General features: G+C 41.7%; 1 protein-coding gene across 1 annotated transcript in view; it reads right to left on the bottom strand.

Annotated features, from left to right (window-relative positions):
- Positions 1 to 1,523: 1,523 nt before the first annotated feature.
- The window catches only part of LOC110075058 (myosin-4), a 32,804-nt gene continuing 8,187 nt past the window's right edge, over positions 1,524 to 26,140 (bottom strand). Inside the window, exons 7-40 of the mRNA XM_078385940.1 lie at positions 25,406 to 25,523; positions 25,221 to 25,313; positions 24,190 to 24,253; positions 24,007 to 24,105; positions 23,764 to 23,867; positions 23,161 to 23,299; positions 22,640 to 22,758; positions 22,374 to 22,523; positions 21,872 to 22,042; positions 20,620 to 20,923; positions 19,856 to 19,920; positions 19,039 to 19,126; positions 18,833 to 18,950; positions 18,543 to 18,666; positions 18,315 to 18,451; positions 17,565 to 17,820; positions 17,028 to 17,270; positions 16,774 to 16,950; positions 16,547 to 16,692; positions 16,352 to 16,442; positions 15,880 to 16,269; positions 14,759 to 14,885; positions 10,894 to 11,012; positions 10,099 to 10,295; positions 9,575 to 9,758; positions 9,311 to 9,476; positions 7,752 to 7,876; positions 6,914 to 7,222; positions 6,576 to 6,779; positions 5,353 to 5,478; positions 5,053 to 5,223; positions 4,855 to 4,959; positions 4,643 to 4,738; positions 1,524 to 1,807 (exon numbers count right to left, since the gene is read on the bottom strand). Of these exons, the coding sequence (XP_078242066.1) occupies positions 1,655 to 1,807; positions 4,643 to 4,738; positions 4,855 to 4,959; positions 5,053 to 5,223; positions 5,353 to 5,478; positions 6,576 to 6,779; positions 6,914 to 7,222; positions 7,752 to 7,876; positions 9,311 to 9,476; positions 9,575 to 9,758; positions 10,099 to 10,295; positions 10,894 to 11,012; positions 14,759 to 14,885; positions 15,880 to 16,269; positions 16,352 to 16,442; positions 16,547 to 16,692; positions 16,774 to 16,950; positions 17,028 to 17,270; positions 17,565 to 17,820; positions 18,315 to 18,451; positions 18,543 to 18,666; positions 18,833 to 18,950; positions 19,039 to 19,126; positions 19,856 to 19,920; positions 20,620 to 20,923; positions 21,872 to 22,042; positions 22,374 to 22,523; positions 22,640 to 22,758; positions 23,161 to 23,299; positions 23,764 to 23,867; positions 24,007 to 24,105; positions 24,190 to 24,253; positions 25,221 to 25,313; positions 25,406 to 25,523 (5,278 nt within the window). The 3' untranslated portion in view covers positions 1,524 to 1,654. The remainder of the gene's footprint in view (positions 1,808 to 4,642; positions 4,739 to 4,854; positions 4,960 to 5,052; positions 5,224 to 5,352; positions 5,479 to 6,575; positions 6,780 to 6,913; positions 7,223 to 7,751; positions 7,877 to 9,310; positions 9,477 to 9,574; positions 9,759 to 10,098; positions 10,296 to 10,893; positions 11,013 to 14,758; positions 14,886 to 15,879; positions 16,270 to 16,351; positions 16,443 to 16,546; positions 16,693 to 16,773; positions 16,951 to 17,027; positions 17,271 to 17,564; positions 17,821 to 18,314; positions 18,452 to 18,542; positions 18,667 to 18,832; positions 18,951 to 19,038; positions 19,127 to 19,855; positions 19,921 to 20,619; positions 20,924 to 21,871; positions 22,043 to 22,373; positions 22,524 to 22,639; positions 22,759 to 23,160; positions 23,300 to 23,763; positions 23,868 to 24,006; positions 24,106 to 24,189; positions 24,254 to 25,220; positions 25,314 to 25,405; positions 25,524 to 26,140) is intronic.

Here is a 26,140-nt window from a genome sequence, read left to right as displayed (position 1 = left end):
GCTCATCCTCCTAGACATCTCAGCTGCCTTTGATACCGTCGACCACGGTATCCTCCTGGAGAGGCTCTACTAGTTGGGGATTGTTGGCCTTGGTCTTGCCTGGCTCCAGTCCTTCTTGGAGGGCCATCCCCAGAGAATTCAGCTTGGGGAGAATGTATTGGCCCAGTGGTCCCTCGGTTGTGGGGTTCCGCAGGGTTCGATCATCTCCCCAATGCTGTTTAACATCTATATGAGGCCATGGGGGGGCCTCATCCGGGGATGTGGAGCTTTGTGTCACCAATATGCTGATGACACCCAGCTCTACATCTCCTTTTTTCCATCTGTAGTGGATGCCATTCTGTCCCTTGGGTGCTGCCTTGAGGCCGTTCTGCAATGGATGTAGTCGAATGGACTAAAGTTGAACCTGGACAAGACAGAGGTCCTGAGGGTGGGTGGCCCCGATGTCAGTGGTTTGGGGAACTCCCTCTCTTTTTGGGGGGGGTGATTATCAACACAAAAATATTTATTCACAGTCTGGGGGTCCATCTTGATCTGGCGCTTACCATGGAGACCCAGGTAGCGTCCATGGTTCGGTCTGCCCATTTAGAGCTTCAGCGGCTCGCCCATCTGCGTCCCTATCTAGACGCGAGGGCGCTCACCATGCTGGTCCTTGCACTCATAGTCTCAAGAATAGACTACTGTAACACTTTCTATGTGGGGCTTCCTTTGAGACTGGTGCAGAAGCTCCAGATGGTCCAGAACACGGCGGCCAGGCTATTAATAGAAGTGAAAAGATTTCACCATATTTCCCCCACCTTGGCTGCCTTACACTGGCCAACTATTCACTTCCTCATCGATTTCAAGGTGCTAACTACTACATACAAAGCCCTTAACGGTTTAGGCCCTTGATACCTGGCAGAGCGCCTTCTTCCACCCAGTTCTACCCATATCACCTGCTCCAGTCAGGCCACGTGGCTGAGGACCTAATGCCAAGAGAGGCCCGGTGGGAAAAACTAGAAATTGGGCCTTCTCAGCAGTGGCCCCTCGCCTGTGGAAAAAAATACCTGTAGAGATCCACCTGTCTCCCTCACTGAGGGCCTTCAAGACTAGCTTGAAGAAATGGCTATATAGGCAGGCCTTCCCTACAGCCATTACCTTGCCTATCTTCCTTTTCCTTTTTTCTCTCTTTCTTCTCTTCTTTTTTTCTTTTCCCATCTTGGATTTTGTGATTGTGATTTATTTGGATTTTAACCCAGTTTATTTTCATGTTACAGTATATGTAAGTCACCCAGAGTAGACATGTTCTAGATGGGTGGCAAATAAATAAATAAATAAATAAATAAATAAATAAATAAATAAATAAATAAATAAATAGCTTCTGTTCATGATATTTTAGTGGTAAACGAAAGACCTTCCTGATCTTTTAGTTGAACTGTTCAGATATAACTCAGAAAGACTGGCTCATAAAGCTACATTCTCTACCTGAACTGTACTAAAAGCTTAAAAATAAAGCTTTAAAGGCTTAAAGAGAAAAGTCACAGGCCTTTTTAGTTATGCAAACATCTTCTAAAATCTTTATTTTCTAAACACTGAGGGAAAAGGGAAGTAATTACAAGTGGCAAAGAGTTTCACATTCTGTGCTTCTCTTCAGTCACTCCACAGCTTCCAGCGGGATTTATTCTTCACTTATAATAGTCTTACGGACTTCTCGAGTCTTCACCCGGAGCTTGTTCACCTGGGACTCAGCAATGTCGGCCCGTTCTTCGGCCTCTTCCAGCTCATGCTGAATCTTGCGGAACTTAGAAAGATTTGTATTGGATAGTTCCTCCTGAAAATGGAAGGGAAAGTGAATTCTGTGGACTGGCAAACGGACTAGCATAGATGAGAGATTCAAACAGTACAAGTAATTTTGAAGGGGAAAAGAGGGACAACAAATCTGCACCTTTAAGAAAACCGAGGAGAGAGAACTTTGTGTCTAAAGCATCTTACTCAAATGGCTGCATCTGTGGGAGATGCTGATAGCACTGGAACCCATCTATATGATGTCCCTCAGGTGTCTCAGGGAAAGCGTACTCTCCCCTTTATAGGCTGGGTTCACATTTTCTTCCACCTCCTCTCCTGAATCGTGAGCAACACGAACAGTATGTTTATTTATTTATTTATTTGATTTATACCCCGCCTATCTGGACCGATGGACCACTCTAGGCGGCTTCCAATATAAAATTAAACAATAAAATACAACAGATACATAGCTAATACAAAATAACTAGAATAAACTAAAAAATAGGAAAATAAGAAGAAGAGAATCAAGAATTGGCTGGAGGGAAGGCCTGAATAAATAACCATGTTTTTAATTGGGTTTTGAAGATGCCCAGTGTAGGGGCCGCGCAAATTCCCGGAAGGAGATTGCTCCAAAGGCAAGGAGCCACTGCCGAGAAGGCCCGGTTTCGTGTCTTCTCCTTCCGGGCCTGTTCTCATCAAGACTCTTCCTTCAGCATCTTTTATGTTTTGTCTGGAATGGGCCATATTCTTGTTACTGGCAGTTAGGAAAGATACTGCATCTTCCTGTTTGAACTATTGGAACTACTATTTAGGATGTAGCAAGTTTAGGAACTATGCAGAAAAGGCTCTTATTTTATTTATCCTTCCATGCAATTTATGACTTTATTCTCCTCTAATACAGAGTTTGAATAAAATTTTACTAAATAGGGTTAGGGTGTCTAGACTTGCTTTGTTTTGGCTAGTCATAGGGTTTCATCTTATAACACCAGCTCTCTCTCCTTCCAACCCTCTGCAGAGGATTCCATTCCTCAATGCCTGGCAGAACGCCGCCTCCTGTCAAGATCTGCCCATCCTATATGATCTTTCCAGGCCAGGCAGTTGAGAGTTTTGACCCTGAGAGAGGCCTGGAAAGAGAGGACTAGAAAACGGGACTTCTTGATGGTCGCTCGTCTACTCTTGAACAACCTCCTGCCTGAAATTCACCTGGCCCCTTCACTAGGAACTTTTAAGGATTGCTAAAAACATGGTTTTTTTAGACAGGCCTTTCCTCTATAGCCTTAATATTTTTATGCAAACACAAACAAACTTATATAAAAAGGCTATATGCCTAATCAGTTGATATTCTTTAGTGCCACACTATTACACTGAACTGTAGTGAGAAGTGTTTTATAAGATACTCTTTTCTCTCCTGTACTCTGGATCTGGATCTGCCCCAAATATTTCAAAGGCAACCTTGAGAAAATGAATATGTTGCTACGCCATATGATATTCAGAGTAGACACATTTGGCTAACACACAGCTTCCCTACTATGCCGGTGACTTTGCTGAATCAAGAATAGAGATGGGCACAAACCTCGGTTCAGAGGTTCATATGCATGGCACCTGTGGTGCCACATGTTCCCTTCCTTCACCTCCCCAGCTGGATCCCCCACTCACCAGCCAGAGCACACTCCTTTCCTCCTCTTCAGCTGTTCAACCAGTCTCCGGCAGGAGCATGGGCTTCCCTGTCCCGCCTCCTTGGCTGATCGCCCATTGAGACAAGGAGGCAAGATAGGCAAAACCACGTTCTTGCCAGGGACTGGTCGAACAGCCAAAGGAGAGGCGGAGGACAGGATCATGCACTGGCTGGTGAGTGGGTTATTGGCCAGGGAGGTGGGGGAAGGGCCAAACTGGCACGAACGTCCAAACCAAGGTTTATGTCCATCTCTAATCAGGAGTCACATCTGAAGGCTATGTGTAGATTAGGATCACCAAATCAACATCATCCCATTTGTTGCAATTTCAGGAGCAAGACCTGGGTGCAGGAGCACTGTGATGATGCAGGGGCAGCTTTCTAATGTCACAAAGACAGGACAGAGAAAAGATAAGGGGTCTTTTTCCACTTAAATCACTACTGCCAGGGCTTGTGCAATAAATATATGATGGGCCCAATGAGAGTCTGTCAAAAAGCCAACAGTGAGGGGAGGTGATTGTGGATGGAACCATTGAATGCATACATGTGGACCTACTATGCCCTTTGAAGGAACACACACACAAACCCGTTCAGGGAGCCTTGATGCCACCTGGAATGAATAAAGAGGGATGCCTAGGCTTTAAATCCACTTCACACACCACATGGTCTCCTCCTCCAGCACTGTTCAACCTGAAGCTTGTTTGCCTTCCAGATCCAGTGACCCACAGCAGGTCACAGAGACTTCTGAAAACCTAGCAGTCCACATTCAGATATATACCTGCACTGTACTTTTGGTTGATTATACAGATGAGAATGCACATTTCTGATTATTTTCTCATGATGTGCAGGTGTTACACACAACCATATCTAGATAACTGTCAACAACCCTAGAACCATAAGCATTAGTTGATTTCTACACATTAGAAAAAGGAATCCCAGTTGAGAAATAAACTCCCTTTAACAGCTACAAATGAGAGCCCCATTTGATGTACTAGTGAGGCTGTCTGCTTACCAGTGGGGAATTAGGTTAAAATTCCACAGACCCATGAAGCACACTGGGCTTCTTCAATTTATGCAGCTTAATTATCTTAGGTCTTATATGGATTAATCTGTTTTGCAATTAAGGGTGCAGATAAACCATTGTTCTTTATATAGAACTGGTCTGCATGATTCTAGTTCAAGGTATGCCATTTTGGGGTTAATACGTACAGCTTCTTCAGATTGCCTCTTGTATGCCTTCACTTTCACTTGCAGTTTGTCAACCAAGTCCTGGAGTCTGAGAACATTCTTCCGATCTTCTTCAGACTGAACAGAGTAGATAACAATACAGAATGGAGTGAGTGCCTCTGATGGTAGTGTTTTCACTGGTTCATTCATGTATATTTAAAGTTCCCAAAGATCCAGAAGAACTGCATCCTCACCTGGTAGGTCAGTTCCTTTACTCTCCTCTCATATTTACGAACACCCTTGATAGCATCAGCACTGCGCTTCTGCTCATTTTCAACTTCAGCTTCCAGCTCACGCACCTGAAAAAACAGGAATTAACAATCAGCACTTGGGTTCTTGATCCACTCCAGCAGAATGAGGATGGCATGAATTTGTGAATAACAGATACACACTCTCTGCTCCAGTTTCTGGAGCTGTTTCTTGCCACCCTTCAATGCCAGCTGCTCTGCCTCATCCAGGCGGTGCTGCAGGTCCTTCACAGTCTGGTCCAGGTTCTTCTTCATCCTCTCTAGGTGAGCACTGGTGTCTTGCTCCTTCTTTAATTCCTCTGCCATCATGGCTGCCTGTTAACAGAGAAAATGCCCCAGGTCAGGAAACCATGCATGCCAACCACAAATGGAATTATCATTTAAAGGAAAGGTCTGCAGATCTGATAAGTCATTTCCTGAGAAAGGAAAGTCTCTCCAACTCACATCAGTGATAGCCTTCTTGGCTTTTTCTTCTGCATTGCGTGCTTCCTGGATAGTCTCCTCCATTTCACCTTGGATTTGAGCAATATCTGTTTCTAGCTTCTTCTTGGTGTTGATCAAGCTGGTATTCTATTTAGAGGGGGAAAATATTGTTCATAACTTAATGCAGGCTAGATTTTTCATTTGTGTTCCTTTTGTTTTGTAAAAGCTAATATTAACACAACTGTAGCTGATTGGAGACTGCAATAGAGAAACTAGCTCCATTTGAGTGTGACTACCTGGTAAAATACCGTGGGATTTCCTATGCTTATAAAACAGGTGAACTTGAAGTATTTTGTACGGACTACATGACACATAGGTTGATTCAAATTGGTCTAGTCCTTTTCTGCTTCCAAAGTGGCTTTTCCCCCTTTGCTGCTGGGGGGCTTCTAATGTATTTTAAGCCGAAATTATTTGAACAGCCTTTTTCTATAAGTTAATTGTGATACATTCCTGTAAAGAATGTCTTCAGGTGGTGTTTCAGTGATGTAGGCTGTTGGAGTGTGATGTTCAGCCTGAAGGAGGTGGGGGAGTGCAACAGTAAAACTTTGTGAATTTAATGTGGAGTATTGGGTTTTAGTCTTGAATCCTGTCAGATCATGTGGGAAGGTGCTTTTGTTGTGAAGCAAAAGCTTAGTGCTGTTAATTATTCAATTAAAAAGTCTGGAAGTATAATAAAAATACCTCCCCCTTCCCATCTGTTAATTTTTCTCCCCTCTTACTTTCAAGTAGCACATGCAGGAATTACCTTGTCTATGTTCACAGTTGGTTTTAAACTATTGGCATGATAAATTGTGACAAGGTAATTTCTGCATGTGTTACTTGAAAGTAGGAGAAAAGAGTAATGGGTGGAAAGAAGAAAGTGATGATTCATTTTATTTATTTTTATTTTATTTATTTATTTATTTATTTGATTTATACCCCGCCCATCTGGTCTAAAAGACCACTCTTATGAAAGCATTCTGATGTGTGATGATATATTTAGCAAAATTATTGGTCAGATTTTTGAAACATTTGGAACAATTCAGCTTTCCAACGCAGTTGCACCCTTAGCTGCCTCATTTCCTAAAGTGTCGCCTGGCAATAGCAGTTTTGTTAAGCTACAGTGGAGTGACAGAAAAGGAGCAAATTCTTCTGAACTAAAACGATTCCTGCACCTGTCTTACATAAATTTACTGTATGCTCACCTGTGTGTGGAGGAGTTGCACACGCTCGCTGGCGTCCAGTAACTCCTGTTCAGCCACTTTCCTGCCCCTCTCTGTCTGTTCCAGAGCTGCCCGGAGCTCCTCTATCTCAGCCTGCATCAGGTTAGCTCTGCGCTCCACCATGGCCACCTGTTCCTTCAGGTCTTCTTGACTCCTCAGAGCATCATCCAAATGCAGCTGAGTATCCTGTGAAAAGAAGGGGGAAAATTGATGAGGTCAAAAACCGAATTACCTGGCTGATTTACTGTTCAGACTTAGTGAGACAAAATTGTGATGCATTTTCTCTATGACATGGTGTTGCCTGAAAACATTCTGTATACCTTGAGAAGCCCTTGTGTGTTCCTGAGGTTCTTAGTGGCCTCAGCAGCTTGGCGGTTGGCATGGCTCAGCTGGATTTCCATTTCATTCAGATCCCCCTCCATCTTCTTCTTGAGCCGCAGAGCCTCATTTCTGCTCCTGATCTCAGCATCCAGTGTGCTCTGCATGGTTTCTACCACCCTCAAGTGATTCCTCTTCAGCTGATCAATCTCTTCATCCTTCTCTGCAATTCTTCTGTCAATATCAGCCTTCACCTGATTGAGTTCCAGCTGGATGCGGAGGATCTTCCCTTCCTCATGTTCTAGTGAGGCCTTGAAAGGAAAGAGTTAATAAGAGGACACATTATGAAGCTGGACAACAGATGTTTATAAAACTATGATTTGTGTGGAGTTTTCAGACAGAGACGTGTCTTCCTCCCATATGCCAGTAGCTGGGATCATTCAGAGAACAGGTTAGCAGAGATTTCAGAACAGGTAAAGGGATATACTACTTCAAGGAATAACCACATGATGTGGCAATTGTCATAATTTTTCATGCCTTCTAAGAAGAATTAGAAGAGAACTGCAATTTATTAGTCACAAAAGGGACAAGCAGTTTTCAAGGCAGGAAGATTGTGATTATCAGTTTTTGGAGAGCAATAATCACAATGAGCTGTTGCCTTCATTGCTCTTTTCACAGACTTTCCAAATGTAAACAGATTGTTGGAATAAGTTGGTTGTTTGCTAAATCCAGCAATGTTGCACTTATCATTATTATTCACTTTTCAATTGTCTGTTGGATTCTTTCAGAGTTGGCTTTCAGAAGCTTTCTTTTTCTTCTAATTAATACTGACAGGATTACCTCAGCTTCTTCTAGGGAAGCCTGCAACTCAGATTTCTCTTGCTCGATTTGCTTCTTCACTTTCTCCAGTTCATGGATGGCCTTTCCTCCCTCAGCAATCTGTTCTGTTAGGTCAGCTATCTCCTCTGTTAGGTCCATAAAAGTAAAGGGAAAAGACAAAAAAAATTAATACTGTTTATATAGATGGCAGTGATCCAAATGAGTACAGCTGTTAAATTCTCTTCATTTACTCCATCCCATCAGTTTGAGACTAAATTCTACTACTATAGAATTATATTGTATAAATATAATAATAATAAAAAAATAATATGTACATGCTGCCAAGTCTGTTCTGACTTATGTCAAACCTTTTAATGTTTGTATAAGTATAAAAGGTAAAGGTTCCCCTCGACAATTTTTGTCCAATCATTTTTGACTCTAGGGGGTGGTGCTCATCCCCATTTCTAAGCCATAGAGCCAGCGTTTGTCCAAAGACAATCTTCCGTGGTCACATGGTCAGTGTGACTTAGACACGGAATGTTGTTACCTTCCCACCGAGGTGGTCCCTATTTATCTACTTGCATTTGCATGCTTTTGAACTGCTAGGTTGGTGGGAGCTGGGACAAGCGATGGGCGCTCACTCTGTCATGTGGATTCGATCTTACAGCTGAAGATCTACAGACCTTACAGCACAGAGGCTTCAGCGGTTTAACTTGCAGCGCCACCACGTCCCTTTGTATAGGTATAGAGTACTCCAAAATTGTTTGTTTTTTCCCCTGAGGGCATTCTATGACTGTACAGATTGCCCAAGGCTGCACTGGCTGGGTCTTCTCCCAGGAAACACCGTAGGCAATCAAACTCCAGATATCTAACAAATTGAGCTATCCATCCAGCAATATAGTAATACTACAGTTCTGATTTTAAGCCTGTGGGCCTGATCTATTTAATTTCTAGTTTGTACAATGTATAATAACCTAACAGCCTTATCAGAGCATATAAAAATAAGAAACAAGAATGAATTTGCTGAAAGTCCTACACATTCCAGGTGTAATCTCTGACGCACCTTCAACCTTGGAAAGAAATGCTATGAGGATATCCCATTCAGACTGGATTGGTTTTACATCTTGGGAAAAGACATCCATCTTTTAACTGTATCTCAGTATAGTGTTGTTGTTTACTCGTTAAGTCGTGTTCACTCTTTGTGACCCCATGGACCAGAGCACGCTAGGCCCTCCTGTCTTCCTCTGCCTCCTGGAGTTTGGTCAAAATCTCAGTGTAGTGTAGTGTAGTGTAGTGTATTATAGTATGTCATCTCATCCTGTCATATGTCATGATATCTCATGCCATGTTGCCATAGAAAGGAAGAGAGCCTTGTAAGGATTTCTGCCTCAGGTGCCAAAATACCTTGAACAATTTCACGTACTGGACAGGACAAGGTGGGGATGATGTTTACTGCTCTTCCTCAAGCAATAACATGTTCTTGGTCACTTCTGATACATATGCTTAGTTGCTTTTCTTCTTCTAAGAAATAGCTCCTCAATTCCAGGAGCTTAGAAAAAAAAATGAGGGAACAGACTTACGCTGCAGATTCTTGTTCTCTCGTTTCAGAGTTTCCAGGTGATCCAGGGACTCCTCATAAGCATTTTTCATCTTAAAGAGTTCTGTGCTGAGAGAACGAGTCTCCTTCTGGGAAGCTTCCAGTTCAGATTGAGCTTCCTCAAATTTCTGCTTCCAGTCTGCCAGAATCTACAAAACATCATCAAATACATCTCAATATATTTCTATAAAAGTAGAAAACCTTTTGCAGCCCATTCAGTATCAATTCTTACAATATCTAGAAATACCTTATCAAAGTTCTTCTGCTTCTTGTCTAGAGCTGCGCAGGCTGCATTGGACCTTTCCACGTCAATCATCAGGTCCTCCACTTCATTCTGCAACCTCTGTTTTGTCTTCTCAAGAGAAGCACATTTGGAATTCACAGCTTCAACATGTTCCTCAGCTTCCTGCAGACGCTGGGCAAGCTTTTTCCTGCAAGGATGTAATTGCAGCAGACAATGATAGTTTATCATCCCTAACCAACATTCCAAGATTTTTGACTCTTTGAAGACATTTGTGGAATCTCAGGAACATATCAATCTGCTCCTTTCCTGTTAATGCATATTGCCGTGCAAATAAATCTGTGTGGTTTCTCTGAGCCCCGAATGAAAGCAGTGTGTGACTTTTTCTGTTCTGATACCACTATTTCCCCCAGTGGACCTTCTAGAAAGATGTTCTGCCATCTTCCTAGGCTCTCCTCCTAGTATACCATTAAAACATACACATGTTTGCCGTTATAATTGCTCACCTGCAAATGAATGCTGGCACTTACTTGGCTTCCTCTAACTCTTCTGTCCGTTGAATGGCATCAGTTTCATATTTGGTCCTCCACTGGGCAACTTCACTGTTGGCCTTGGACATGGCACGTTGCAGCTCAGCCTTAGCTTCCTGCTCCTCTTCATATTGCTCTCGGAGCAGGTCACAATCATGACGAGCAGACTGCAAGCCATGGGCCAGCGCATTCTTTGCCTGAAATAAGGGGAAAGGAAGAAATTTCATTCCGGTAGCATTGTTTGTTGTAAAACACATGTCAGTACACATGTATGTGATTAATCTGTCAATTCCCATTACCTTTACTATATCTGTAAATGTATACTTGTGGCCATTATTGCACAACATTAGCTCCAGTTACATGGACTAGAGGCTGTCCACTCAGATACAGTGTTTGACAGCCTCATTGTGGGGCAAATTGTGGGCAGTTATGTATTTGTTCTTAGTAGAAATAATAAACATGCAAAATGATAGAAGCTTAGGGGATTGAAACAAGTGAGCATAGAGCTTCTTTTGTCCAGTTGAATTACAGATTTGTGAAGTCCTCAGTTAAATGCGCAGAGAACTTTTCTGAATGTCCCATAGCTTGTCAAATAAGAATGAAGGGGATTTGAACCATCTCGGTACATCTTGGAAGAAAGATAAGACGTTTGTTTAAACCCATGATAAAGGATCTGCAGTTGCCATTCTTTACAACCATTCTCCAAGTTTTTATCCTATATCAAGGTGTAAATTGTACAGATATTAATTTTCAAAATAAGGATTTAGGTATATGTGTGCTGGACACAATTCATACCTTTATCTCTTCCTCCAGTTGCCTCTTCAGTTCTTCAATTTGCTGTGTGAATGCTTGCTTTCCCCTTGTGAGCTGAGAAATCAGTGCATCTTTTTCCTCTACTTGGCGTGAATATTCACCTGATACAGAAAAAAGTTATCCTTCATCTTTAAAATAATTCATTTCTCCATCATCACAAGTTGTAATAGTGCTTCATTATTATTATTATTATTATTATTATTATTATTATTATTATTATTATTATTATTATTATTATTATTATTATTATTATTATTATTATTATTATTATTATTATTATTATTATAAAACACCGGGCACAGTAAAAATTATAAAAACATTGACTGGTATTATATAACAGATACAATTTTTAACCAAAAACTTAAGTATCTGTTAAATATTGGCACAGTATATATGCTGTTCTTAATATTGCCATTTTTGTAGCTCTGATGATGTGATGTTGTTGGTGGTGATGTTTACTTAAATTTTTATGCCACTTCGCATTAGTGCCAAGTCACTACTGTGGGTGGTTTTCTACAATACAGCGGTGCCCCACATAGCGAGGTTAATCCGTTCCGGATTAACCCTCGCTATGTGAAAACATCGCTGAACGGAACGGGGAAAGCCATTGGAACGCATTAAACTTAGTTTAATGCGTTCCAATAGGCTCCAAAACTCACCGTTCAGCGAAGTTTTCCTATGGCCAGCAGCCATTTTCGCGCCCTCCCCTCGCTTACCGAGGGCACGAAAACGCTGCGCACGGCCATTTCGGGGCTTCCGGCTGCCATTTTGGAGCCGCTGAACTGCTGATCCGCGGGTTGCAAAGCGAAGGTCGGTAAGCGAACCGCTTACCGATCATCACAAAGCGATTTTCGGCCATAGGGGCCATCGGTATGCGATCGCATTTGCGATCGCTAAAACCCCCTCGCTATGCGGATTCGTCATTCTACGGTGCGCTCGTTAAGCGAGGCACCACTGTATACAAAACAAAAACTATTTAAAACCAAAATAAAAGTACGGTAACCAATAAAACCAGATGATGCTAAAACTATAGAACAACAAAATGGTGGGCAAAAGGCAGTTCACTAGGGTTGGAGTGGAAAGCCTTCCTGAAAAGCCACATCTTCAGTTGCCTCCTAAATGTCTACAGGGAGGAGGCAAGGTGAAGCTTCTCTGGAAGCTGGTTCCACAAGGTTCGGGTCACCGTGAAGAAGGCCCACCGTGAAGTAGTTGAGTTACAGGCCTCCCTCATGGTGTCCATCCGATGCAGCCTCATCTGTGATGATCTAGTGCATGGGTCTCCAAACTACAGCCCGCTGGGCACATCTGGCACATCTTGCCATTTTATCCAGCCTGTTATCTTCAGCTTGTGTGCACGCATGGACATGCGTGAGAGCGGGTGGGTATCCGGATGGGTATCCGGGTGGATATCCGGGTGGGCATGTATGTAAGTATGTGTGCATGTGTGCAAGCGTCCAGGCAGGCAGACATCTGTGAGGATGGAAGTGTATGTGTGTGTGCGTGCATGTGTGGAACTGGGCAGGCGGACATCAGGGCGAGCAGGGGTGTGTGTGGGTGTATGGCCATGCGTATGCACATGCACATTCCTCTGGCCCTCAAAGATGGGAAAAATATATGATGTAGCTCTCAAGCTCAAAAGTTTGGAAACCTCTGATCTAATGGATCAGGCAGATGACATGGGGAAATACTCTCTGACAAGTAACTTGGACTCAAAGCAAGGAAAGCTTTGTACGTTAGTATCAAAACCTTGAACCTGATCCAGAACCCAATGGGTAAGCCAGAAGCAGGGTGATACAGTCAATCTTGTTTGCACCACCCACCAGTCTGGCTGCCACATTTTGGACCTGATGTAGTCTCTAAATCAGCCTCAAGGAAGCCCCACATGGACAGCATTGCAGGAGTCGATTCGGGAGATGACCAGTGCCTGCACCAAGGTGCTTAGGGAGCTCTTGTCTAGGTAGGGGTAGAGTCAGGCAATTAGCCAATGTTGGTTAAAGGCTGATCTGGAAATAGCTACAATCTGGGACTTCTCAGAAATAGCCAAGTCCAGGAGAAAGCCCAAATTACTAACCCGAACCCTAAACAGAAGACAATGGCATCCAGCCTAGGGATGGTCCCCCCAAAAAACTTTTGGATGCCCCCTCAGGAGTAAAATCAGGGTTCAGTTTGAGCCTGTTAGCTCTGGTCCATTCCAGTACTGAAGCCAGAGAGTGTTCAGGCATTTGGACAGCATTCACCACAGAGTGGTAACGGAGAAATAGAGAGATAGATCAGCATACTGGTAACACCATTCTCCAAAGCCCCTGATGATCCTCCCTCAGCAGCTTCACATAGAAGTTAAACAGCATTGAGGATAGGGCCAATCCCTGGGAAACCCCACACCCTAGGGTCCAAGGGGCCGACACCTCATCCCCTAGCTGAACTCTCTGGACACAGTCCTCAAGAAATAATCGGAACCAGCTCAATACTAAGTCTTTTAATACCAATCTCTGAGAGCCTGTCCAGGAAGATACTATGGTCGATCATACAAAAAATTGCTGAGAGATACAGGAGTACCAAGAGGGTACATCTGCCCCTGCCAGCTGTCATCCTGCAGTGCGACCAGTGCTATCTCAGCAGCACACTGTGGCCTGAATCCAGACTGGAAGGGATCAAGGGACTCTTGCTCCTCTAGGTATGTCTGGAGCTTATTTGCCACCACCCTCTCAATCACCTTGCCCAGGAATGATATACTGGCAATCAGGTGAAAGTTGTTCGAACTGTCCATCACCAACTGGAGGCACTTAGTAATGGGGCGGATGAGGTTTCTTTAGTACATGAGGGGAGGAGTCCCTCCCTCAATGATGAATTTATGATATTCATGACCCATTTAATCATGGCCCCCTTAGCAGCTTTTATCAGCCACTCTGGGCAAGAGTCAATCAAGGATGTGGTAGGTCTGCAGTTCATCAACATGCTGGAGAATTCCTCCACTGATACAAGAACAAACTGATGCAAACAGACAGAGTTGGTGTGGCAGTGGTCACCCCATGGTCAACTAATCTGTTGGTGGAGTCGGGATCAGCATGGATGGCCTCAATTTTGGATCTAAAAAGGCTGCAAACTCGTTGCTGGTAAAATCAATGTGAAGCCATGAGTGACTGGCACTGGTGAGGTTGTGAACCACCCAGAATAATTTTATTTATCAGTTTGTGGCATGCCCTATAGTCTTGATGTTAAATGCCCTTTTTGCCATTTTAAGGCCTTTGCATACTTTCCAGTCACGACCTTAACAGCAACCTTATTTTGCAACATCTGGTCCCTCCTCCACCTGCTCTCTACCCATATCCTTGCTAGCTTCATAGCTGGGAGCCCCATACCAGGGGGCTGAACAAGCTCTGAAGTGGAAAGGGTGTAAAGGAGCGATCATGTCAGCTGCCCAGGTTGTCTCCAAATACCATCTATCAACCTGAGATTCTACAGAATCATCTACCAGACCAGCCAAGTACCCTCCCAAGGCTTCTTGGAACCATTCTGGGTCAGGAAGCCTCCGAGGGCAGACCATTTTCACAGGTCCATTCCCCATGGAGAGGGTTTGCCATAGACAGGTTAAATCGCATTAGGAAGTTATATTTTTCAATAACAGTGGTTGAACACTCATGTTCTGCACCCTGATATCTCTTTCAGCCTGTGCAGTTGAGAACACCAGGTCGAGAGTCTAAACAAACAAGCACAGGATCCAATTCCATTGTGCAAAGATATTATAAAATTTGGAAAAATTCATTCTCCATTCTCAGCTGGGAAGAGTCAGAAAATATAAATAAAGTGGTTTGGCCATAATTTCAGTAATGGGAATTTAGAATCTCACCTGTTTCTGTCTGTAATCGAGCTCTTTGGGCAGTCAGGTCATTGATAGTACGGTGATGTTCTTCCTCCTTTGCTTTAACCTCACTGAGCTGATCTTCTAATGTACGGCACATCTTCTCAAGATTTGCCTACATGTGAAATATCCAAAGGGGAAAAGTTGAATGAGTACACCAGAATTATTCTGATCTGATAGAGAGCTACTAACTCCCAAATCCATGTAGTTTTTAGAAAACAGATTCACCTCCAGAAAATTAACTAAACCTGATGTTATACTTTCATTTCAACATCAAGCTACTCTTAATAAAAATTTAAAAACTTATTTCTTCCATGGTAGAGTGGATATCAATTTTAAAAAATCATTCCCTATTCTTTGTCAAAATCCAGCATAATCATTTGTAGAATATAATAACATAACAGAAGATGGTAGGGTTGATTGCTAAGGATGGCAGCTGACTCTGAATGCCATGGTGAGCTAGGGAACCCTGGCTTGTCACATAGAGGCCACCAAGCTGTTATATTTATTTATTTATTTATTTTATTTATATCCCGTGATCACTGAACTTATTGTGGAAGATGCCAAATAAATTAGAGATTTGCTGTGTGGTTTGCTTATTGTGTTGTCTGAATATAGTTACCTCCTCCTCATTGCCAGGCTTATATCATCCGCTTCTAGCAAGTGTATAAACCATTTATCTCATTTATTATAACATCCCCGAGGCAGTTATTCTTTGTTTGTTAAAATATTGAGTCAGTGTCTTTGTGAGTGCATCCTACAGACCCTAAAATGCATTTTGCTACTGTCATATTCATGGCACACTATCCTAATATTCATAGAGGAAATATCTAATTAGTGGTTTAATATATGGAGATTTTATTCTTAAATAATATATGAATCAAAAGTATTGTATAGCTCTATAAAAATACTTTTCAGGATAGTATGCACATTTTTAAAACTATCCTGGCAACTGTGTTTATATCAGTCATCTGAAGGAAGTACATAGGTATTTATAAGTCGCTTATGTATCTCTGTTGATAAATAAACTAATAGAGTTACGAATTTTTTTTGTGATCTGTGCTTTTAACTAGTGGTACTAAAACATAACATAAATGGCTATAACATGCCTTAGCTTTGGAGACAGACTCCATGTTGCTAGCAAGGTCATCAATCTCCATCTTCAGCTCACTCTTCTCTTTCTCCAGCTTCTGTTTCACTCGCTGAAGGTTATCTATTTGTTCCCCAAGTTCTGCTACAGTGTCTGCGTGCTTCTTGCGGAGGGCAGAGGCAGTGGCTTCATGCTGCAGAGTTGACTCTTCAAGGTCGCGGCGCATTTTCTGGAATTCAGCCTCTCGCTTCTTGTTCATCTCGATCTGAGCTGCTGTTGCCCCACCAGCTTCCTCCAGACGCTCACTGATTTCCTCAAGTTCCCTGGAGAGGTCAGCGCGCTGCTTCTCTGCTTTGGCCCGAGATGCACGCTCTGCCTCAATCTCTTCCTCCAGTTCCTCTATACGAGCCTAAAAAGAGAAAAGTAGCCGTGGAGTCAAAATGTCTTCCCAGATGAACTGATTCATTGACTCACAAGGGAACTTGACTTGCCTGCAACTCTTTGATCTTCTTCTGAAGCTGGGCACCCAAGGCCTGCTCATCTTCAATTTTGCTTTGGAGCTGGCTGATCTCAAAATCTTTCCTTTATGCAAGAAGATATCAAGTGTTATTTTCCAGGTGAAATGCTAAGAGGGATGTGTATCAGGGTAACTTCCTGAGAGCTCTTCTACAGAACATGCTACTTACTTCTTAAGCTTCTCATCCAGCTGCTGCTTATCATTTTCCAAGTCCATTGTGGATTCCTGGGCTAACTTCAGATCGCCTTCAAGCTTCCTCTTGGCTCTTTCAAGGTCCATACGAAGCTTCTTCTCTTGTTCCAAAGACCCTTCAAGCTGAAGAGAAAGAGATGATAAATATTTTGCTGCTCTAATGCTTTACCTCAGAACTGTACTTCTCTGTGTTGTTTCACTCACATCATCCACTTGCTGCTCCAGCTTGGTCTTTGCTTTGGTCAGAGTATTCACTTTGTCTTCTTCTGCCTGCAAGTCGTCCAAGGTCTGCTGATGGGCCTCTTGAAGGGCTTTCTTTTCCTTGGTCAGTTTGGCAATGTTCTCATCCAAGACGGCCATCTCTTCTGTGAGGTTTTTGACCTTTTAGAATAGAATAAGTAAATCTGACATCCAAGTCCAATTTAACATTAGGCAAGTTTTTGTCAAACTAAGTGTACCTTGTTTTCTGTGGCATGCTTCTCCTTTTCAACCTTGGCCAGGGTCAACTCAAGGTCATCAATGTCTTTCTTCAGTTCTGAGCACTCATCCTCCAGTTTCCTCTTTTTGGCTGTCAGCTCAGCATTGATTTCCTCTTCATCTTCTGCCCGTTCAGTCAGCTCCTTAATTTTAGCTTCCAGCTGAATTTTGGTTTTGATCAGCTGGTCGCATCTCTCCTCAGCATCTGCTGTGGCATCAGCTTCCTATAGAGGGAAAAGTTGTGTTGTTTTCCTATAATTAATTCTGTTTAAAGAACTAGAGAACTGACAGCAATATCCAAGGAAAAGTAACTGGCATAATATTAAGGGCTAGGTGATAAAGGTATTAGCCCAGTATAAATTTTGACATTCATTGTATATACCCATAAATTAAAGATGCAGTCTGATTATCCCAAATAACTATACTGAGTTTTCCTCAGCCACCTTTCAATTCCAGAAAGATAATGATATGAGGCATAATGTCAGTAGAGCAAAAATGATGTGACGAAATATGCTTACAGACTGGACTTGGAGCTGCAAGTCATTCTTCTCTTGCATCAGAGACACCATTTTTTCTTCAATTTCCTTTAATTTGGCCTCTGTCTTGGCAAGACTTTCTTTTGTTTTTTCAAACTCTTCCTTCATGTTGGCCATTTCTTTCTCAGATTCAGCACTCTTCAGCAGAGGCTTTATCTTGAAATACAGCTTCATCCAGGGCCAGTGCTTCACATTCATGAATGAGCGGACATTGTACTGAATAGTAAAGATGGACTCTCTTTGGGGTAAAGAAAACAAAGAAAGCAAAACAAATTGCCTTTCCCATTTCAAAATAAACTCAGTGCCGTTCAGATTTTTTCAGTTTGCTCTATTCTTACGTTTTATTATTTTGAGACTCTAGTAAACTACCCAAGTTCTCTGATTAAGTGATCAACTTTGTTCAGTTGCAAAAATCAGATTTGCCTGTGGGACAGTTCACAAGAACATACAGTATGAGACTCTAAGATACTGTGTTGCATAGGCCTTCAGGTCAAAGTATGACATTGAATAGTGCTTTGTTTCCTAAATTAACAGTAAGGTGTACAGTTATGTGAATTTGGTTTTGATTTTTGCACTATCCTATTTTCGAAGCTACGAACATGAATCTGACCAAACTCTGGGAGCAGTGGAAGACAGGAGGGCCTGGCGTGCTCTAGTCCTTGGGGTCATGACGAGTTGGACACGACTAAACGACTAAACAATAACAACAAATTATTGGTGTAAAAGCTCTACCTCCGTTCCATCATTTTCTGGAACTCTGTTCTTGCCAAGTAGCCACGACAGAGAGCCTGAGTACGCGTTATCAGCTGTGCCAACTTGTCATCTCTCATCTCCTCTAGAGTACCCAGAAGGCCAGCTTTAAAGAACACCTGAAAAAGAAATAAAGAAAGTGTAGTAAAGTATTGCCACCTGTACCAACAAGCTCAGATGGTATAATCATGTGCCAGAGAGTAATTTTACCTTGGTATGACCAAATTTATATTGAGTATGATCGATATCAATGGAGCCAAGAAGCTTCTCAGAAGCCTTCTTGCTATCCATGAACTGTCCCTCTGGGATGGCACTTGCATTTAAAACTCTGTATCTGTTAAAGGAAGCAGTGTTAAAATCTCCTAAGTTTTTTACAATATAGCTGTTAATCAAGTGCAATGATACAATAATAGAAGCTGTATTCTAAGAACTAATGATGTTTCAGGAGAACTCAGAACCACAGTTAACTTGAATACTCTAGTAATATGGGATCTACCAACCTCTGTTTGAAGTCAGCATAAAGGATCCTGCTGGGGAATCCCTTCCTGCAAATTCGGATACCTTCCAGCACACCATTACACCTCAGCTGATGCAGCACAAGCTCATGTTCCATGGCACCTGAGAAAATCAGGGGGAATATGGATAGTCAGTATATTCAATTAATGGGTGAAATTTTTTAAAATCAAAGTATAACTCTGTAGCTCACCAGGGGTTTTAGTTTCATTGGGGATGAGGCAGCGCACAAAATGTGGATGGGTACTCCTAAGATTAGTCATCAGCTTGTTCAAATTCTCCTGTGGTATCAGAAATTAAGATCTGGTTGATACATCCCATTCAGATTCTCTCTCTCCATCTCCTTCCCCCCTTCCCCCTGCTCTCCTAAATGTTTGACACTAGAGATACAGATACACATGTAGATACAGATCTCACAAACATCTAGAAGACAGATAGATACATAAAACTTCTAAATGTTTGTTGATTGTTAAAAAGACTTTGGATAATTATATGAAAATTTCACTGAACCATATTTTTATATGAATTTAAAAAAACCACAATACATGTTGCACCATTGGATTCACATTTTCTCTTAAGAACTAGACTCAAACATGGAGGCTTTCTAGCATTTTCAATCGGCTTTTTGGGCAACTTTGTCTAATTAATAAACTGCACGATTATGATTACAAGGGTCCTTGTAATTGATTCATGCTAGTATTCATGTCTCTATCTGTCTATAGCAAAAGGCATAAGGTGTTATCATATTCCAATTCAGACTAGTGTATTTGTAAATTTTGCTGATTATCTACAGTGAACCAAATAGCAACAGTTTTTTCCAAACCCTAGCAGGAATTAGTACTTGGCTTTTCCATGTACAAAGCATATTCCCAATGAGCTACCTAAAGTTTTGCCCTGTAGCTTATAATGAGCTTGTACTCAGAAGCGTGTTGTTACTCTGTAGTTGTCAAACTGGAAAACTGTTTTTCTCCCTCAGAGATGTGATGACTTAGGTGACGATTTTACTTTACCCTGAAAAGTGCAGAGACCGTCTGGAAGGAAGAACCCTTCTTCTTGCCACCCTTCTTGGCACCCTCTGAATTAAAAAAAAAGTTACAGTTAACCCCAATACACCAAGGATCTTATGACATTATCCCACATAAAGCTGCATATGCCAAGTACTTCTTACACTGTCAATAGCTCACTATTTTCACTCTAACTATCGGAGGTTCATTATTCTTGTGGGAGATCATAAAATGAAATCTGCAGTGGCTGAATATGAAGGAAGGTTCATTTCAAACATAAAGGACAGTCATATGCTAATATTTAGGACACAGTATTTTCCAGAAAAAAAGAGAAGCTGCAAATCCTGACATAATGGGGTTTAATTTTTTTAAAAAATCAAGATGTGAGAAATTTCTGATTTAAACTTTTCAAGGTATGTGGTGACTGAAGATAGGTAGGCTCAAGATCATGAACCACTTTCCGCATATCATTTCTTGAGCCACAACCCGCATTGAATTTTGCTCAGTCAACATATGAAGTACACCCAAAGTCTAAAGTCCCTTTGTTTTGTTCCTAAGTGACTCCTGATTTAGAGAACAAAAAAGAAGTGAAGTTGGCTGCTTTTCAACTAGATAGACCCACCTGAGAAATTAGTCAAAGTACCTTATCATTCTGAATAAAGGACAGTGAGGCTGGTCATAACAGCCGTGGCAGTAGCAGGGATTGCTGCTGAACCTAGGTTCCTCTTCAGGATTGTGTTCATGAATATGTTTAAAATTATGGAAATTACCTTCTGCAGGACGATCAGCAAACAGTAAGGCCAAGGTCTTCATAGAAGACTTTTGGTAGAGCCCCACAACAGTTTCATTCAGGGGATCCTTGTTCTTGTCCAGCCAGCCACTGATGTTGTAGTCCACAGTGCCGGCATAATGCACCAGAGCGAAGTGAGCCTCAGCCTTGCCTTTGGCAGGCTTGGGTTTCTGGAAATTGGCAGATTTGCCAAGATGCTGGTCATAGAGCTTGTTCTTGAAAGAAGTGTCTGTTGCCTTGGGGAACATGCACTCTTCCTCCAGGATGGAGAAAATGCCCATGGGCTGTAGGAAACAGAGGAAAAGAGGGAGCTTATTGCTCATGCGGAAATGGAATATGTTAAATAATTCTAGTATTTGTGACTGATCCATAATATATTGTTTCAAACAACTGGCATATCATTATCATTACTGTATATTTAAAAAGTATCATGTGTATAGATATTACATATGAAGAAATGCTGCTGACTGAAGAAAGAAGTGTCTGGATTGGTTCATTGATTGATTAGAAAATAATTTCTATAACTTTATATATACACAGCAAAACACTTGAGAGACCCAGCTTGAAATGTGGAATATATTTTTGTGAACAAGTAGTATATTTGCTTGTTCAGTACTAAACCATTTGTTTCTCTCTCCAACTTGTACACATATGTATTTTTTATGAACTGGGAAACTTCTTAATTCATCCTGGCATTGCGGGAGACAGAAGTTAAATCCCTCTACATTTGCTGGCGAAATGTGTGTAACCTGATCCTCCAGAGAACATTTTGTGTGTCTCACAGGAATAGTGGCAGCAGACAGGAAGGGAGTATGTTTCACAGACAGATCTGTTGGCAGACGGAAACTGTTGAATGGGACCCAATTTAGATGGACCCAAACACAGCCGTTGAAAAGTATGACAAAATTATCTTTGTCTGGGAGAGAATTCAGAAGAATATACAAATGTCTGATTAAAGTATTTTTAAAGAAATATTATTTAGAATGTTAACTACATATCCTTAGTAATACATTCCAGTGGTTTCAGTAGAGCGTACTTGCATGTATTTGTATGAGTGATTTCTTCCTAAAGTAGTCTTGCCTATCTGTACAGCTTTACTACATTTGTATTTCCCAAGGAATAAAACACAAGAATGTTTCATTGCTATTCAAAGCATGGGTACAACTTTCCCAATTATAAGGAAGATAATAAAATGGCATGCAAGAATAGTCAAACTTATTTTTAGATAAAACCTTCTCAATGAGTTCAATGCAGGCAGCCAAGTCCATTCCAAAGTCAATGAACTCCCATTCAATTCCTTCCTTCTTGTACTCCTCTTGTTCCAGCACAAACATGTGGTGGTTGAAGAACTGTTGCAGTTTCTCATTTGTAAAGTTGATGCAAAGCTGCTCCAGGCTGTTATACTAGAAAAATAAAGTGAGAGTTAAACAAAAACAAAACCCCAGTGTTGTTCACCCTTAATTCTAGTTTGTACATGCTTCATGATAACTGGCCTGTTTTTATCTGTAGGTATAGGTCTGTATAAATCTGATGGCCTGAATGAAAAGAATGTTTACCCATTCCATATACAAATATGTTTTAAAATATGTGAATAATCTTGAAAGAAAAGAAATGAAGCGTTATAAATTATATTAATCCTTGAAGACAGACATTTCAGAAAAAGATAATCTAAGAGATCTGAACTAGGGGAGAAATGGGCAGGGAGCAGCTCCCTTTTCCATTCTATTCTCTTACATCAAAGATCTCGAAGCCAGCAATGTCCAGTACACCAATGAAGTACTGCCTTGGCTGTTTAGTATCCAGTTGCTGGTTGATACGAACAACCATCCACAAGAACATCTTCTCAAAGACAGCTTTAGCCAAAGCACCGACATTATTGTACACCTAGAATAATAGGATACAAAACCTGGAATTAGCATGTCAAGCAGATGAGCAAGCCACCACTAAACTGTCACATTTACTCTGTAAAACAAGTTTTACAGTATTTATTTGATAGTTACCTGCTGGACAGTTTGGCCTTTGGTGACATACTCATTGCCGACCTTGACACGGGGATAGCACAGAGCTTTCAGGAGATCTGCTGAATTGAGGTTCATGAGGTAGGCAGCCTTGTCAGCAACTGAGCAAAGAAATGAGAAAAAAGGCTTAGCAATGCGTATTAGAAAGACCAAGTTGCTCAATTTTATAGATGACCAAAATGATACCTTGCCTGCGTTCAAACAGATCCAACTTATCCAAAACATTAAACTACAAGACTACCCAAATCTCAGGTTCATTTCTAATTCATTCTATATTTTCATAATGACATACCAGATTCTCAGTCAAATGTTGAATAAAATAAACCCTTATGTATTTCTTTAAAAGTATTTAAAATGGAAGATAACAATATCTTGAATATTATTATATCCACATTATTTCCTCTTACGACTTAATATTTTTTTTTAAAATGTCGTCATATGACAGGTTAGTGCATAAAGTTTCCATGCAATATCAAAAGATCCGTAGTGAATTTTGCAAACACCTTCTGTGCCGTCTGGCTCAGCCTGCTCCTCACGCTGCTTCTGCTTGAACTTCATGTTTCCATAGTGCATCACAGCCCCAGTCAACTTGTAAATGGCTGTCTTCTCCTCAGCAGTGAAACCCAGGATGTCAATGGCTTCCTGCAAATCACATTAGTAGTTAAAATTCTCATTCTGATCCATAACTGCATCTTTAAATCTGTTGTTTCACTTGAAGGCAGAGAATGTGAAGGATTCTTTCATCATTAGTGGCCTCTGATTTTCCTCCAAAGGGTCTCTTTGTAATAATAACTTGATTTAGTGCCACTTTGGTGGCGAATGGCAGTCCCCCATTGTCCACCAATGATGCCACTTGTTCCTTGTCAGCACCATTGTTCTGAATTATGCTAGGTGATGTTGTAGGACTGGATGAAACTGTCCATTTTGCATTCTCCCACACTCAGTGTTCTTTTAATCTCAGGTTCTTTCTTTGATGACTGATGGAACAATTGGAAAATTCTCTTTTAATATGGTTCAGTTAAAATTCTTTCCTGCCTCATTATTATACAGGTTTGGGGAAAGAGAATGACATGGCCAAATAGGAGTGTTACTACCAAATGACTTACATCGGTTGCCATCAGCTCTTCTTGATCATTGATGCTAGGAACGGTGATCTCACCCTGACTCACAAAGTGAAAGTCATAGGGGTTGGTGGTGATCAGGAGCATCTCTGAATAAGAAGGATAGATATGCATTTTCTGCTATCAAGCGTGCAGTCACAGTGTTAAGAGAAAATATTAGCAAGCTCAGCAGAATGCAACATTGTCACTGCCCCAGCCACCAGGAGTAAAACAGATGCTAGTTCTTACCAATCAGTTCTGGCCTCTTGTTGGACATGATCTGATAAAAGATGTGGTAGCTTCTTTCAGCTTTTAGCTGGAAAGTGACTCTGGACTTTTCTAGCAGATCTAGCAAAGAAGTGCAATATAATTAGCCAAGGAAGAAAGAAGGAAGACAAGACCATTTGAAATGTTTAAAGAAAAATCCCTTACATGTCTCTATGTCTGCAGAAGCCAGTTTGCCTGTGGCACCAAAATGGATTCTGATGAATTTACCCTTTCAGGAAAGAAAAGACAAATCATCACTTGCACAAGGGAGACGTTCTGTCTGTTTCCAGTGGGTTTGTGGGCATGCCCACCTATGCCTGACACCCCTGGCATATTACTTGGAAAAGACAGAGTGGTCTGAAGCTGGAAAGCAGAAATGGAGCCCCAAGTGGGTGTCCTTAGGTATATGTGCCACACTTAGAGGGTGAGGCTGGAGCCAGGACAGGATAGTAAGAGCCACGTTTACGGAAGCTGACAAGGGAGGCTTGTTGCCTTAGAAGGACATGGAATCAGAGGACTGGGCAGAGGCCTCCAAGAAGGAGCTGATGCTGCTCTAAAAGGTATGCATGGGCAAATGGGTTACCTTCATCCCAGATAGAGGAAGGAGAAGAGGAGCATCAACTATTCCTCCTTCTCGGCCCTAGCAATGCTAGCATAAGCTCCTGGTCAAACACCAACCCTTCAAATATGCCACCACCCAGAAAAATCACTGGTGGATGAAGAGGCACACCCAGCAACTGCTGTGTATCTCTCAGGAGTGGGATGAGCTTCTGGGTCTGGGGGACTTTCATTAGCTCTGCATTACCAGCTACCCCTAAAGGATGGGACTCAGAACTGCAACTCAACCCCAGTCACAGATTGGAGCCTCTGGTTCTACAGTGAGAGGAACTAGTCCACAGCTGAGGATAGTAAGCAACTAGTGAAGTTAACTAAGCCACTTCCAAGCTGCTGGGGCGAGAAGTCCAAGCTAATGGTGTAACCTGTTCTCCTACACCAATAAAGGTGAGTTTCAGAAGCAGTGAGATTCTGGAATCCATGAAGCCTGTGGGCAAGAAGCATTGCCACCCTGGGTAGGGGTGATGGCAGTCACAACATGTTACCACCATCGCAAATCCCAACAGGCAATTGCTGCACATGCTTAGCTGAAATCTTACTAAAGAGAGATTAATGCCCTTGTGATATTGCACAGGACTTACAAAACGTGAAGAGTTGTCATTCCTCACAGTCTTGGCATTTCCAAAGGCCTCCAGCAAGGGGTTGGCACTGATGATTTGATCTTCAAGGGTGCCCTGCAATGAAAATACATAGCCAATTTATCTGCCTTTAATCTTATAGAAAATATGCGAATGTGTACCTTATCCTTTTCTGTCCCAAAGCCTACCTTCATTTTGCCTTGCGCCGTCGGCTCTTCCTTTTTCTTCTCACCAGTAGCTGCAATTGTTGCAAAGTACTGAATGACACGTTTCGTGTTCACAGTCTTTCCAGCACCAGATTCTCCACTATTGATTAAAAGGAGAATTAACATAGGAATTATTGAGCAGAAATACATACATTAAAGTATCAGAAATCATAAAACAGATTTTCAGATAACTCTCCTGAACTGCAATTAGGACTGGGAAATGCTTTTAATAGCTTGCTTCTTTCATGCGGCCTCATGGACCAGAGGCCTACTAAGCCAACAGCTTAAATCTCATTAGACAATTGGCAGCTGTTAAGAAGTCCATAACTGGAAATAAGGAGGAATTTCCTGAAGGTGAGAACCATTAAGCAGTGGAACAGCTTGCCTCTCTATGTTGTGGTCATCCCATCGTGGGAGGTTTTCAAGAAAATATTGGACAGCCTTGGGCGCGGTGTGGGTGTGGGACTAGAAGACCTCCAAGATCTCTTCCAACCTTTCAACAATTATATTTTATTTATTTATTTATTTATTTATTTATTTGATTTTTACCCCGCCCCTCTAGACCATGTTTATATGATTCTATGAACTATACCTATGTCTGGTGCACAAGAAATATTGTACACATGATCAGTGTAAAAGAAATGTTAAGTATTTATTTATTAACTAGTGGCAACTAATAGATTTATGTCATTTGGTTTATGCTGACATAAGTAAAAC

Source organism: Pogona vitticeps, chromosome 2 (assembly GCF_051106095.1).
Source record: "Pogona vitticeps strain Pit_001003342236 chromosome 2, PviZW2.1, whole genome shotgun sequence".
In the NCBI taxonomy this organism is placed as follows: domain Eukaryota; kingdom Metazoa; phylum Chordata; class Lepidosauria; order Squamata; family Agamidae; genus Pogona; species Pogona vitticeps.
Note: the sequence above shows the minus strand (reverse complement) of the source record. Positions and strands in the feature narration are given on the sequence as shown.